The 14,137-nt window shown below is 52.5% G+C and overlaps 4 protein-coding genes across 4 annotated transcripts; 1 reads left to right on the top strand and 3 right to left on the bottom strand.

Moving 5' to 3' along the window:
* Positions 1-134: 134 nt before the first annotated feature.
* Positions 135-3,016, bottom strand: BDW47DRAFT_130387 (aldolase; the record flags this gene model as incomplete). Its single annotated transcript, XM_024817089.1, has 4 exons — positions 135-1,141; positions 1,538-1,823; positions 1,885-2,841; positions 2,909-3,016. 4 exons carry the CDS (start codon positions 3,014-3,016, stop codon positions 135-137), a joined length of 2,358 nt encoding a protein of 785 aa, XP_024676616.1.
* Positions 3,017-3,868: 852 nt separating this feature from the next.
* On the bottom strand, positions 3,869-5,658 carry dbp5 (ATP-dependent RNA helicase DBP5; the record flags this gene model as incomplete). The annotated part of the gene is made up of 6 exons (XM_024815686.1): positions 3,869-4,141; positions 4,197-4,397; positions 4,448-4,685; positions 4,736-5,233; positions 5,292-5,460; positions 5,538-5,658. The coding sequence occupies 6 exons, from the start codon at positions 5,656-5,658 to the stop codon at positions 3,869-3,871; spliced, it is 1,500 nt and encodes a 499-aa protein (XP_024676615.1).
* Positions 5,659-6,213: 555 nt separating this feature from the next.
* On the top strand, positions 6,214-9,276 carry BDW47DRAFT_97472 (putative actin polymerization protein Bzz1). The gene is made up of 7 exons (XM_024820432.1): positions 6,214-6,436; positions 6,526-6,585; positions 6,642-6,668; positions 6,742-7,269; positions 7,326-7,406; positions 7,456-8,581; positions 8,629-9,276. Exons 2-7 carry the CDS (start codon positions 6,541-6,543, stop codon positions 9,012-9,014), a joined length of 2,193 nt encoding a protein of 730 aa, XP_024676614.1. The 5' UTR covers positions 6,214-6,436; positions 6,526-6,540; the 3' UTR covers positions 9,015-9,276.
* Positions 9,277-11,756: 2,480 nt separating this feature from the next.
* Positions 11,757-13,189, bottom strand: BDW47DRAFT_97464 (putative Cu-dependent DNA-binding protein). Its single transcript, XM_024820431.1, has 3 exons — positions 12,942-13,189; positions 12,726-12,841; positions 11,757-12,617 (listed from the first exon to the last, which is right to left on the bottom strand). The coding sequence occupies exons 1-3, from the start codon at positions 13,015-13,017 to the stop codon at positions 12,153-12,155; spliced, it is 657 nt and encodes a 218-aa protein (XP_024676613.1). The 5' UTR covers positions 13,018-13,189; the 3' UTR covers positions 11,757-12,152.
* Positions 13,190-14,137: the final 948 nt, after the last annotated feature.

The following is a 14,137-nucleotide window of genomic DNA, read 5'->3' as shown; positions in this document are numbered from 1 at the left end:
GGACGCATTCCCAGAGCGATACCATCCAACCCCCTACTCACCGAGTAGACGAGAATTCTATGGGGAAAAAAGGCAAAGCAAAGCCTACAGAGGGCATAAAGATCTCTATTTTAATTCACAGACACCAAGAAAATCTACAACGCCTTCTCAACCCCAAACAACACATCCATCCCCGCCCTCACCCCCTTCTTCACAGCCTCACTAGGCTCCTCATACGGCGCCCGCGGCCTCAACTTCTCCTCAGCCCCCTCAATCCCCGCCAACGGCGCCACATAAACAGCAGCCGCATACTTCGTCGACGCAATGCCACTCTTAATCGGGCTCTCGGCAAGTGCCGCTTTCCTCTGCAACTCAACCGCTTCCTTAACTTTGCCCTCCTCATAAAGCGCAAACACACGCGCCGCCGTGCGCGGGAAGACATTCGCAAACGCGGCAATGCAGCCCGCCGAGCCGGCCGCGAGCCCGCCGACCAAAAAGTCCGACTGGCCGCCGTACACGGCGAATTCGTTCCGGTCAAATGTAGCAGCTAGACGAGTGATCTTGCCGACAGAGCCGCATGTTAGCTTGACGCCGACGACGTTGGACTGGCCGTCACCGCGGCGGGATTTGTCCTCTCGCACGATAGCGGTTATCGTCTCCGAGTCCATGTCGACGCCGTTGCACACGCCCGGGAAGTTGTACAATACAACAGGGAGGGGGCTTTTAGCTGCGACTTCTGCAAAGAAACGCTTCACGACAGCTGGGGTAGTCGCCTTGCCGAAGTACGCAGGCGGGAGGATGAGGAGGTAGTTTGCGCCTGCTGCTGCAGCGTCCGCGGCGAGCTCGAGTGTCTGCTTGGTGGAGTGGGCGCCTGCGCCGGCCATGAGGGGGAAGTTGGGCCCGACTGCATCGCGGGCGGCGGCTATGACTTGGGTGCGTTCTTCGCGGGTGAGGAGGAAGGCTTCGGAGTTGGTGCCGTGGATGACGAGGCCGGTGAGGCCGGTTTTGGAGAGGTAGGTGAAGTATTTCTTTTGAGAGGGGAGGTCGAGGGTGTCGGTTTGGGGGTCGAAGAAGGTTACTGCGGGGCACCAGACGCCTGGTTGGGGGATGCGGGGGATGGGGTTTGCTTCGGAGCCCATGGTTCTGTCTCTAGGGTCTTTTGCTTGTTTATCGGGATAGGGATAGGGTGTGTGTATGGTCAATGGATTGCAGTAGGGAAAGACTTATACTGCTTCTTCTTTTACAGCAGCATACACATTATATAGTTCGGGCAGAGCGGGGCAACAACGAAGGAAAAGAAGCCGCTCGGGACGCTGGACCGAAAAGGGTCTTGCGCATCGGACGTGCCCCGATTGGGGATTTCGGACTGGGAACCCGAGGTAATTATTTTATAATAAGTGAATATGGTAATGCCTTGACTGTTCATTGCTATCACTAAAGCTAAGCTGTAACACAGAGCACACAGCACCACTTGAACAAGCCATCCTCCATAAGGTTATCAATGAAGGTTATCAATGCTGTACAGTATTAGCACACGTCTACAGCTCGAGAGAAGCACATACCGTGATATCCTCCCATTTCTCCCAACCTCGTCCACGGACCTCCGCCAGCTCTTCAGTCGTGTACTGACGGCCGGTGGTAAAGTAGCCCGCGTTGATCTTCGCGTCGATTTCGACCCGCGAGTCGTCTGGGATCATATCTTCCGGAATCGGCACACGTTCGATGATGGGAATCCCAGACTGCACGATGGCGTCGTGCTTCATGTTGGACATGGACAGCATGCGGTCGATCTTCTTGATGCCCAACCAGTGCAGGATGTCGGGCATCAGCGCTTGGAAGCGCATCTGTGAGAGTCAGCGGTCAAATATCATCTGATCGAAGCCGATAAACAAGAGAAGACTATACATCTCTCACGCCCGCAATATTCTCCGTCCGCGTGAAGTACTTGTCGGCAGTGTCCCCGCCGCGCTTGCGAGCATTGTACACCAAGTACTTGATCACCTCGCCCAGAGCGCGCCCCTCCTTGCGAAAGTAGATCACAACGCCGCTCCCCCCATTCTGCGCTTCGCGGATAGCCTCGCGGATTCCAAACGCCAAATAAGGTCGACACGTGCAGATATCAGACTGAAAGACATCGCTGCCATTGCACTCATCATGGATCCGCACCGCCAGCTTGACATTCTCGTCCGACACGCGCTCCGGCGGCCCAAAGATGTACACCGTCAGCCCACCGATCGGCGGAAGAAAAACCTTGAGATCAGGCCGGGTGATCAGCTCCGGATAGCTCCCCCCAGTGTGCTCAAACAGCGTCCGCCGGAGTGTGCCCTCATCGACGCCGAACCGATCCGCCACACCAGGAAGATACCACACCGGCTCAACGGCCACCTTAGTAACACGCACGTCTCCCCCAGAATTCACCACAATCGTCCCATCAACGTCAAGCATCCCATCCCGCACCGCCTCGCCTATCTCCGCCAACTTCATATTCGCACGCGTCACGGCCATTGTCGGCCGAATATCCCACCCGGCATCCAGCTGCTCCCGGAACTGATTGACAACGTCATGCCCGTAGGGATCCATCGACACGATCTTCGTCTTATCCGCCCAGGCCGACTGCCAGGCAAAGTTAAACGTCGGCTCGCTGTTGCGGAAGTCCGGGCGGAAATCAGGCTCCAGGTCGCCGGCGGCGATGGCGAGCGCATTGTAAATACTGTAGCTGCCACCGTGGGCGCCCATCGCATTGCGTCGCTTCAAGAGGGCATTGCTGCGCGAGACGATGACAGGGCCCCTCGCCTGGGCATCTTTGGCGCCCCAGGTGAGGGGAACGGGGTCGATGCCGCTTTGTCCCGGATATGTCGTCAACTATCACATTGGTACCATGCTGTCAGAGCCCTGCCATCCGCATCCATCCATCTCAAAGACTACTCACCACAATATGCTTGCTATACCGCGACGCGGAAGAAGCAGCGGGAGATTGAACCGCAGCAGGAGCGGCATCAGCCATATTACCGTCAGCCGGGGTATCTTTCTCCACCATTGTAGACGATAGAAAGCTAATAGCCTATGAGAAAAAGCCCGAGTACCGACTCAACAATAGCAGTAGTATTGAAATAAAATGAGGTTTGAAAGAAAGAAGAAAACAGACAAAGATATACAAAGCAAGAGAAATAAAGGCGGCGGGGCACAAAGGTAACAGTAATGCAGTGACAGCAGCTGCATGTGACCTCATGGCAGCAATCGTGCCCAAGGGAGGTGAGGCGGACGCGGTCAACCAGAGCCATTCATTCTCACCGTCAACCTTACTAACTCTGGTGCAGGACCTTACTCTCCTATCGGTTGGGCTTTTTGCGGCAGTCTACCGGAGATAAGTGATAGAATAAGGCACAAATCAATACTGATGATCCAATGTGGCAATTCGTATCGCGTAGCTAAGCTATCTACAGAACCATATCATCCTTCTTGCCAGAGTGGAGAAACCGTTTCACCCCAGGTACACACAGCTTGCCTATGAGGTAATCCGTCCTGTCTCCCGAGTATCTGTAATAGGATTTATGGGACGCACCAATGAATGAATGCGTGTCTAGACTTGGCACTGACAGCTCAGCTCAGCTATTACTCACACTCCATATAGCTACCTTAGCTGTATAGCTAGAGTGGACCTCATGACTAAGGCAAGTACATTGAAACTGGTATCTAACAATAAGTATCTCGAGTGACTTTTTGTCGAAAAGTGAAATCTCATAAAGTCTTCATGCGTGAAAAAACTGGATCGCCATCGCGAAACTCTGCGTCTTCCCCTCCCAACCCCCCCCCGTGGGAGGGATTCCAATCGTCGAGAACAATACACATGCACGCTCCACATGATGCGATTCGGTCGGGGTGATCTATCTTATCGCCCGAAGGTTCCCTGGGCCCGGGTAGTTTTGATAGTCTTCTTGATGATGTCTTCCACCTCGTCCCAGTCCTTGGTGTCAATGCGCTGGATGGTGGTGTTGAAGTATTGTTGGATCTGGTTGAGCATGTTCCACTCGTCGCGGCTGGAGACGAAGGAGATGGAGACACCCACACGGCCAAATCGTCCGGTACGACCGATACGGTGGAGGTAGGTCTGGAAGTCGGCCTGGCGTTCACGGCGTCCGGGTTGATGGATCTCGGGGATGTCCTGTAGAGAGAAGTGTTAGGTTGACTTCCGTGCCGAATCGTTGGTGGAGTCTTACGTAGTTGATGACCATGGAGACCGTGGAGACATCGATTCCTCGAGCCAGCACGTTTGTCGTAATTAGCACCTTGGCTTGGCCGGCTCGGAACTGATCGATGACAGCGTCACGCTGCGAACCCTCGATACCACCGGTCAAGGAGGCAACGGTGTGTCCTTCTGCGACCATGCGCTTCTCGATTTCTTGCGCAGACGCACGAGTCTTATACGGGTCAGAAATACAATATACGTGGGTGGGGTAAGGGAGCAAACCTTGACGAAAATGATCGAAGAGCCGACGGTAAGTAACCCGTACAGCTGCACAAGGTTGCGATATTTGTCCTCATCGTCGGAGCAGTCGAGGTACAGCTGTTTGATGCCCTCGACTGTGAGTTCTTCGTGCTGGAGCGTGATTTCGTTCGCGTCAGGGGCGAATTTCGAGGCATATTGGTGGACGTGCTCGGGAAATGTGGCGGAGAAGAGGACGACTTGGATGGTGCGTGGTAACAGGCTAGGAGCGCTTAGTCTACCAATTCCCACACCAGGATGGACGAAACTTACCCCTTGACACGAATACACTGGTCGCCCAGGCCTTGCTGGTCGAGCATGTTATCGGCCTCATCCAGCACCAGAACCTTCAGTCCACTGGCCACCATGATGCGCTTCTTAATCATATCCATGACGGTCCCGGGGGTACCGACGACAACGGAGCACTCAAGCTTCCGCGGGCGGCTATCACTGTCTGCAGGCACCGCGGTGCCGATAATGAGGTTTTCGAGGAACTGTCCCATGACCTGGATGACCCCAACGATCTGGCGCGCCAGTTCGCGAGTCGGGGCCAAGATCAGAGCCTGGGGGGTCTTTTGCGCTTTCTCCGAGGTCAGGTCCAAGCGGCTCAAAATATTCAGAACGAATGCAGCGGTCTTTCCGGTACCAGACTGCGACTGGCCGACCAGGTTCTTGGGCGGGTTGCTCAGGAGCAGCGGCAGGGCACGTTCTTGGATCTTCGAAGGCTTGCGGAAGTTCATCGCCGACAGTCCCTTCAGGATGCGAGGGTCGCTGTTCATCGCGGTTACGTCAGATTGCTGTTGTGGTTGAAGCCTCGCAGGTGACTCACATTCCAAGGTCCTCGAAGTTTTTGACGGAAAAGAGAGGGTTGTTGGGATCCGCCTGGAGATCGCTCAGTTTGACTTCGACCGTGTAGTCCGGTTCCTGCAGGTCAGACCCGCCGAGTTCAGCGGGGGCGCCATCGGTCTGGTCAGCCTCGCCGGACTTCTCAGCATCTTCTATTTGTTGGACGATTAGCGATTTGCGATGCGAAAGAGATCGAAGGCGCAATCGATTCATGACCGGACGTTCGTACCTGCGGGCTGGGCTTCGGACTGAGCTTCAGGTTTGGTTTCAGGCTGGGTTTCATCAGGCTTGGAGATGCGGTCAGCAAGAGAGCCTGCCGCAGGAGCCTCCGATGCTTGCTCCGATGCCATCGTAGAAGCTTTGACGGGGGGAAAGTGTGGCGTTATGATTGGTAGAGGATTGAAGGCGTAGGAGGGCCGTCAAGATAGGAGGAGACGACGCGGGGTAGCCAATCGCTTGCAGCTGCAGCGGGGTTTCTGTGGTAAGGAGGTGGGAGGATACGAAAGCAGCAATTGGATATGAATTTAGCCCAATAAAGAGCACTCGAATATGCCAATCTTCAAAAGGAGAGACCAGGGAAATAACAGATAGTGGAGAGGAAAGCAGAAGGTGAATGGGATAGTCAAAGATGACGATGGAAAAACCAGGCAAAGACTGACCGCCCACGCTGTTTAGAGGCGCTAGTCCTGTTCGGGCATCCTGCCGCGTGGATGAGATGGAGCTCAATGCGGCAGGCGGTGGGCCGTCTTACAAGAATATGTAAACTAAATACACAACAAATGACGTAATTGCTTTCCTTTCAGTACCATACAAAATTACCGTACTTTGCCCGCCGATAAATACACCATGAGTACTCTGGCGGTATTCAGCATTTCTTCTGTAAGCGTCATGCGATTTGACATTTCCCTGTTCGGTACTGTCATGGCTGCGTCCGGCCGAAACCATCCTTGCTATCCAGGAGCATCATCTTCCCCGCTCCCGCATGTTGATTGATACATAGGTGGTCCTGCTGGTTGTTTGTCCGCCATATTCCTACATCTGGCGCGCTGTCTCCCCCCAAGTCGCATCGCATAAGCCAATTCTGTCGCACAGGCTGACCGGACCCGACCAGGTGCACCCACGTGGGAGGTAAGTGAATGGAATTGTCCCTGCCTGAATCTCCCCTTATCCGCCTGTCTCACGGCCCCGAGCAACCGACTGATGCGCCGTGGCCTCAGGTACCCCACCCGATCATGGCCACGCAAGATGTGCCTCCTCACTTTGGAGCCGAACTCAAGGTAGGTCTCTCCCATTGCTTGGTGTGCTACTAGAACTAACCGCATGCGCTTGGCAGGATGCCTTTAAACCCGTCAACCACTGGGTATGTCCACCCACCACACGACACCTGGAGGAACGTCGCATATCAGGGGTTATGCTCATGACTCTCTGTATAGGTCTCACACGGAATATCATGGCTGGACGAAATCCAACAATTCTACCGCGAACGCAGCGCCATTGAGAAGGAATATGCAGCCAAGCTGACGGGTCTCTGCAAAAAATACTCCGATCGCAAAGCGAAGAAGATCAGCACCTTGAGCGTCGGCGACACGCCAACCATGACCCCTGGCTCCCTCGAAAGCGCTTCCCTCACGACATGGACTACCCAACTGACGGCGGTTGAAGCCCACGCGGCGGAACGTGATCAGTACGCTACGGATCTGGTGGTGCAGGTGGCAGAGCCTATGAAACAATCAGCGACGCAATATGAGGAGCTGCGGAAGTGTCATGTCGATTTCTACGGGAAACTTGAAAAGGAGCGGGACGCGTCGTACAACGATCTCAAGAAAATGAAGGGCAAGTATGACGGCGCGTGCCAGGAAGTCGAGACCCGACGGAAGAAGATGGAGAGCTCGTTTGACCACAACAAGCCCAAGTCGCAGGCTGCATACCAGCAGCAGATCCTCGAAATGAATAATGTCAAGGTTGGTCACTGGGTCGCCGTTCTGTCTTGCGCCATGTCGCATGCTAACGGTATCAGAACACGTACTTGATCACCATCAACGTGACCAACAAGCTCAAAGAGCGCTTCTACCACGAATATGTCCCGGAGCTTCTTGACGTATGTCTCTGGACTACCTCGCTGGGATTTTCCCGCTAATACCAGATAGGGCCTACAAGACTTGAATGAGACTAGAGTCACGAAGCTCAACTCTCTATGGTCACTCGCGGTGCAACTTGACAAGACGTATTTATCGCGTAGTATGGATCACATGTCAAAACTACTCACGGAGATTCCGCGGAATCTTCCGCACCTCGATTCGCTCATGTTCGTGCGACACAACGCCACGCAATCGACGGAGCCCCCCAACCTCACCTTCGAGCCCAGCCCTGTCTGGCACGACGACGATGCACTAATTACGGACGAGTCCGCCAAGGTGTTCCTGCGCAACCTCCTCAGCAAGAGCAAGACACAGGTGCGCGACTTACGAGTCGAAGCGGACGAGAAGCGACGCGATGTGGATGGCGTGCGACGAGTCCGGCAGAACGTCCAGCAAGGAAAAGACACGCGAAGCGAAGTGGAGGTGGTCCGATCCATCTTCTTATTACAGGGCACATTGCACGACGTGGAGCGGAAGAAGCTCACGGTAGAGGTGGAGACCGCAACCGTCATGTCAGCCGTGGGCGATCTTTCGCTCGGAGCCAGGAACCACAATTTCAAATCGCAAACGTTCAAGATCCCAACAAATTGCGATCTGTGCGGGGAGCGGATATGGGGTCTATCAGCCAAGGGATTCGACTGTCGGGATTGCGGATACACATGTCACAGTAAATGCGAGATGAAGGTGCCGGCGGAATGCCCAGGCGAGCTCAGCAAGGAAGATCGGAAGAAGGCCAAGGCTGAGCGACAAGAGCATGCCAGTGCCACGCCGGTCGTCGACCTCGAATCACCAAGCACATCCTCCGTGGCGCCGTCTCTCACGCGACAGAACACGATGAATTCGCTCAGCTCAGGTTACGCCGCCAGCGCCCAGCGGTCTATGTCCAACGTAGGAGCGCTAACTCCGGGCGAACCCGCATCGCCAGCCCCGGCACCAATCCAGGAGACCAAACCTCCAGCCGCCAAGCGGGGGCGCGTTCTCGCCCCGCCCCCAACGCAGTATATTCCGCCGCCCCCAGTGGCGGATTCACCGGGGCCTACCCAACGCGGGAAAATGGTATACGATTACCAAGCCGGCGGACCCGACGAGGTTACCGTTCAAGAAGGGGAAAGCATATCTATAATCGAGCCAGACGGTACGCTCCCTCTCTCCCACTCACCTACCACATACTAACGAACACAGACGGATCCGGATGGATCAAAGTCCGCGTCGGATCGCAAGAAGGCCTCGTCCCCGCATCCTACGTGGACGTCGCACCCATGTCATCTCCCATGCCCGCACCCCACCTCGACCGTCCCGACTCAGTCTACTCGAACTCATCCGCATCGCTAGCAAGCAGCGCAATCGGCAAAAAGGTCGGACCAGCGGTAGCCCCACGGCGGGGGGCCAAGAAGCTCAAATACGTGGAAGCGCTATACGACTACGAAGCGCGCAGCGACATGGAATGGAGCATGACGGAGGGAGACCGGTTCGTGCTAATCAACCGGGATACTGGCGACGGATGGGCAGACGTCGAGCGCGGCGGGGCGACCAAGAGTGTGCCCGCCAACTACATCCAGGAGGTATAGATGTGAACTGGGGGGTGGTTGGTATACGTGATTTGTTTTGCTTGCATCAGGCATGGGGGAGCATTGGAGCACTGGTCTGTTTGAGGGTTTCAATTGGATCATCCTGTGCATGGTTGAATGGCGTGTCGTCTGCTATCTGCAGTAGGTGTCCATGTCGCATCGCCTCGACAGAGGCTTGTCTATAGAAATGGAGTGGAAATATCATCATGGCAGTGATTCATCTTAGCTAAGCTAACGTGAAACAAATCAACCTTGAGCAAAGTAGGACAAAACAAAAAAAAAAAAAAAAAAAAACCAATCTCAAAAGGAAACCATTGTATTACCCCAACCAGCTCACTACACACCCAATCCAATCCAATCCAATCCATTCCAATCCATTCCAGCCCACTACTGATCCATATCGGCACTAAAAAACACCCTACCGTCATGCCGAAACTCAATCCTGACCTTCCCTCCATCAAGCAACATCATATACGCTCTATGATGGAACTTATCATACTTGACGCCCTCGGAGTTCGTACAAGGGACGAGCTTGGGCGAGTCCAGCCTATCGCCGATGTCAATGACAGTTTCCAGGATGGTTTCGCCCTGCTCGAGGGCGTCCATGGAGCCTAGATAGTCTTAAGTTATATTCAGATCTTCAACAACAGCGGGAAAAAAAGAAAGGAAGAGTATAAGGGGGGAAAGAAAGAGAGGTAGAAAACAAAGAAGGGGGAGAGTCACCTGCAGACCCCAGACACGTAGGAGGGATTTTCCCCTCGAAGGCGTGGACCCGAATACGCATTTTCGCGGGACCCGTTTCATCCCAGGTTCGGTACAGTGCGCATGTAGTCACCGCTTCGATCTCGCGATACTCGCTCTGGAGGTGATATCAGCATTGCTGTGTGTCTGCATGTACGTGGGTAACATGTATTATAGCATAACATGGTATAATATGTCAAGCCGTCATCAACCGATACACACAGCCCGGACTAACCCAGGGCTAGGCTAGACGATAGGCAGAGAGAGGAGAGGAGAGGAAGAAAAGAGAAAAGGTGGGGGGGGGGGGGGGGGGGGAAGATAAGACGAACTTTCCCAATCAGCCATTTAATTTGATTGACCGCATCCCAGCGCTCCTCAAGGGAATTCCACGACTTGTCCTCTTCGTTGTGGATCTTCTCGTCGAAGCTTGTTCTGACTGAGATGCCGTAGTGGCGTTGGGTGACCACGGGGTCCCTCGTTAGGAGGGGCCGTTTGACTGTTACTCTGAGTGAAGGTTTCTCCTCGGGTGGGTACGGCAGGCCTTTCTTTTTGGTGTTGAAGATCGTCGACACGGAGGAGCTATCGTCGAAGGCTTTGGACTTTTCGTCGAAGGGTGGAGAGTATCGGAGGCTGGTTGGGGAGAGGGGGGGAAGTCAATATATACGCGTACTTTCTATACGTCTGAAGGAAGAGAAGACACGTAGTGGAAAGGATAGAAGATGAAAGAGCTTGGAATAGCAGACTAATAAATCGGGGAGACAAACACGTATGACTTCTTCCTGCGGCTGGTTTTGTTCACCCCCCGAGTTAGGGCTTATGGTTAGTAACTGACAGGACAGACAGACAACTGGAAATGGTATAGCCTTGTACGTACGGCCACAGGGATCGGAGTGTTTGACAGATAGTCATGATAGCTTCAGATCTTGCGGGGATCTAGCTGTATCTGTTTGACGGGGTGGGCCTGATAGAGTGCTAGGGTTGATGGATGGTCCGGGGATGAAGAGTAGCCCCAGCAGTGGGCGTTTTAGCTTCTTAAATAGCACATATTCAAAAGAGGGGTATAATCGTCAGCGTGTCATCATTATCTGTTGCCCCTGGTATTCTAGAAGCCATAGGTAATGATGACGGGAGAGTGAGGGTTAATTTTGGCGTTGTCCAGTCGGACTCCTTTTCCGATCATCGTGTTGATGGTTCGGCGTTGAGGGGGGGAACTGTTGGACATTGGTCATTATAGGCTTTGGGCAGATTTATCGCCTATGGTATGTATTATATGGAGTCCAGATAGTCACTAATGGCTACTTGATGTTTATTATGATTGTCAGTCCCATATGGGGTTCACTTCATCTTTACTATCACACGGATACAATCTGTCGAAACTGGGAACAGTCTATCGGCTTTAAGAACATGTATAGTCCATTTCCTCGGAGAATAATGCATGACCAGATGCAGCGAGTTAACTCCAAGGGCCCATGGAACGGGCGTTCTCTGAGTGTATAGCATCGAGGGGTGTCGTCAGGAAGCCCTAGAACATACATTCAGCCGATACAAACCCCTCGAAAAGATATACTGCAAAGTGGACCACAAACCCCACGCTAACGATCAATTAGGAAAGTGAAATGATCGATTGCGTGGACCGTGAGCTGTCGATCAGTCGATGAGACTCATCATACTCCACTTGCTCATATATTACATAGTATAGACGGTAGACTGTAGAGAGTCTCAAACCAGGCCCATTGCAATACCTTCCCATCAAAGTAAAATTTATAATCCGTTTCCCCGCTTGTGTACCTGGAACATGTCGTCATAACAAACCGCGCAGACTGGCGAGTCAGGTACTCTTTTTCTTCATTCGGGAAAAGGTTAGGGCTTTATACTGTGTGGTAAATCTGACCTTGCTTTCTTGTACTACAAATTGATAGTATAGAGTGTGGTGTCTGTTCTTCTTGTGTTGGGGGTTTATCCTTTCAAATAATTAGACTTTTAGGTAATAGCCATTCTCATGATTAGTAGCTGTCAATTCGCATTCCTGGCTTGTCAATGAAAATAGGAAGAATAATAATATGCGAGTTGAAGTCTCTCGGTCTGTTCTCATTCTATTCATGATTTCATCCGATGCAGAGAACCCAAGAAGTGACGAATGCTCGAAACAAACAACCACTCATTGCACCGTTTTCGCACCATATATACAAACCTACCACAACATATAGAAAGAGACAGAAGTATATACACCACCCAAACCAAACAAAAACAAGAAACACCAATTCAAACAACCCACCCATCATGTTCATCATCATCATAATTCACCATAACAATCATCACTCATGACCCCCTTTTCACCTCATCATTTTCTCCCCCTAACCCTCCCAGACCTGAATCAACTACCAAGTAGATAGTAGTCTAAACAGACCCCTCCCCCAACCAACCCCAATCCCCACCCAACGCCCCAACATCAACATCCCCATCCAGCACCAACTCCCCAAACGCGTCAGCATCTACCTCCCCCAGCCCGTCAAAATCCATCATACCGGCATCCTCACCCGCCAACGCCACCATGCCCGGGAGATCAGCCATCGAGCACAACGGCGCCGCACTAGCCGCAGACGACATGAGGTAGCTGAGGTCTGCGCCGGTCGACGCGGGGAGCAACGTGCTGGTCGGATCGTCGGACATCATCGAGTGATGGTGGTTCGCGGGGGACAGATGCTGCTGTCTATGAAGATGCGGGGGAAGGCTGCTGTTGGGGGATGGCGACTGCGTGGTCGGGGGTCGCGGGGCGATGGGGACGAGATGGGTGGGCGAGGACCTGGAGCTTACGCGGGCGGGAGGGGTGGTTGACATGTGGGGTAGAGAGTCGGATCGTTGCTGATGATTATTAGTTTGAATTCGGTCCAATTGGTCAATTGGGCAATAGTGTCAATAATCATTCGGTTGATTTGCGCAATTGACGGGAATGAAGAAAAAAAGGGATACCTTTTCAGCACGCCTGAGCCGAGCATGATCATCTGGGGTCGGACAGGGAGTGAGGTTACAGACGGCGCAAGTCGAAAACGGGCGGCCTTTTCTGTTGATCTTCGTCAATGGTCTGTCTTCACTCCGAATCCGTCCTTGTTAGTCTCCAGTATATATCAGGGGAATCAAGAAGCCAAAAGAATAATGGAAGAAAGAGAAGAACGAAGGGAAGAATACCATGATGTTTACATGTCGTCACCCGATGACCGCGCACGCAAGCTTCACAGGCCCACTTTTCACCGTCGATGAGCATACCTGGGATAACTCGATACCCGGTGTCCAAGGGGCCCCCATGATGGGGATTTATACCCCGACGAGAAAAGCACGAGAGGGGGAAAACAACATCGTCATTCAACCGCGGTGGGAAATGGAGAAAAAAAAATTTTATTTTTTCTCTTCCTCAAAATCGAAAAATTGAATATTCCGATTTGGTGATGGCCAGACATACAGGGGAGAAGGAGAATCGTTTACACAGCCACACGGGAGGCTAGAATGATCTGGTCGGGGAGGGGAATTTGGTGGTGATGCGGCATTTTCCATGTGGTTTCATTTGGTGCTGGTTTAGTCGGGCAAATCCCTCATACTTGATTGCTTAGCTTAATGGTTGTTTTTGACGTGGGGCTGGATTGCTGGTCGGTAATCTTGCTGCCTGGTTAGCCGGGGGATGTACCTTGGTATGTACCTTCAGTACCAGGGGTTGTTTTCTATAAGGTAGAAGATCTCTCTTCTTCTTACAACTTTGATATGGAAAAAGAAATAAGAAGAAAAAGAAAAAGCACTGACTGTGGCTGGTGAAGCTTAGCTATACTTTATTACTCCGGATCATACAACTAGGCAGTAGGTAGTAGTATAACACGATAGACAGCTACACACCAAAGCTCCAGCCAAATAAAGGTAGCAAGCATCCTAAAACCAAAACTCACGATAAAACAATCCCATCGTGTGCAAAAATGGAGGTGGCTGAGCAGCTTGACAGCTTGACACCTGCAACCCTAACCATACCAAGTCGGGTTACCATCGCCACATGCTGCAATCAACAACCGATGAATTGGCACGGCTGAAAGAGACCCCTATCCAGATCAGGCAGGTGGTGAAGACCAGCTCCTTCCTGACAGCTAAGTAACTAGCGAACTTCTTACCTAAAACCTCTGTCCACAGTCCACAGTCCAAAGTCCCGTCGTCATTCCAGGTGATTGCGGGATTAATCTAGCCAACCGTTCGATCCTCGGTTACGAGGTTCTTCTTTCTACCGTGTGTTGGACGGGATCCTCAATTCAGGATGGTGTCTTTTTTTGGTTTCTCTTTGTCATGCTAATATCGTCATAATCTTTCCCCTTCTTATCGTGATATACTATTGAAGTCGTATATTCTCA

The sequence above is a fragment of the Aspergillus candidus genome (assembly GCF_002847045.1).
Source record: "Aspergillus candidus strain CBS 102.13 unplaced genomic scaffold BDW47scaffold_1, whole genome shotgun sequence".
NCBI lineage: Eukaryota > Fungi > Ascomycota > Eurotiomycetes > Eurotiales > Aspergillaceae > Aspergillus > Aspergillus candidus.
Note: the sequence above shows the minus strand (reverse complement) of the source record. Positions and strands in the feature narration are given on the sequence as shown.

Bases quoted from the DNA above. Each gene is read 5' to 3' on its own strand.
- BDW47DRAFT_97464 (XM_024820431.1), bottom strand. From the start codon at position 13,017: ATGCTCATCGACGGTGAAAAGTGGGCCTGTGAAGCTTGCGTGCGCGGT. The intron at 12,842-12,941 runs GTATTCTTCCCT...TTCGGAGTGAAG, and splicing joins GACGACATGTAAACATCATG to ACAGACCATTGACGAAGATC. The intron at 12,618-12,725 runs GTATCCCTTTTT...AATAATCATCAG, and splicing joins GGCTCAGGCGTGCTGAAAAG to CAACGATCCGACTCTCTACC.
- BDW47DRAFT_97472 (XM_024820432.1), top strand. From the start codon at position 6,541: ATGGCCACGCAAGATGTGCCTCCTCACTTTGGAGCCGAACTCAAG. The intron at 7,270-7,325 runs GTTGGTCACTGG...TAACGGTATCAG, and splicing joins TCGAAATGAATAATGTCAAG to AACACGTACTTGATCACCAT. The intron at 7,407-7,455 runs GTATGTCTCTGG...AATACCAGATAG, and splicing joins ATGTCCCGGAGCTTCTTGAC to GGCCTACAAGACTTGAATGA.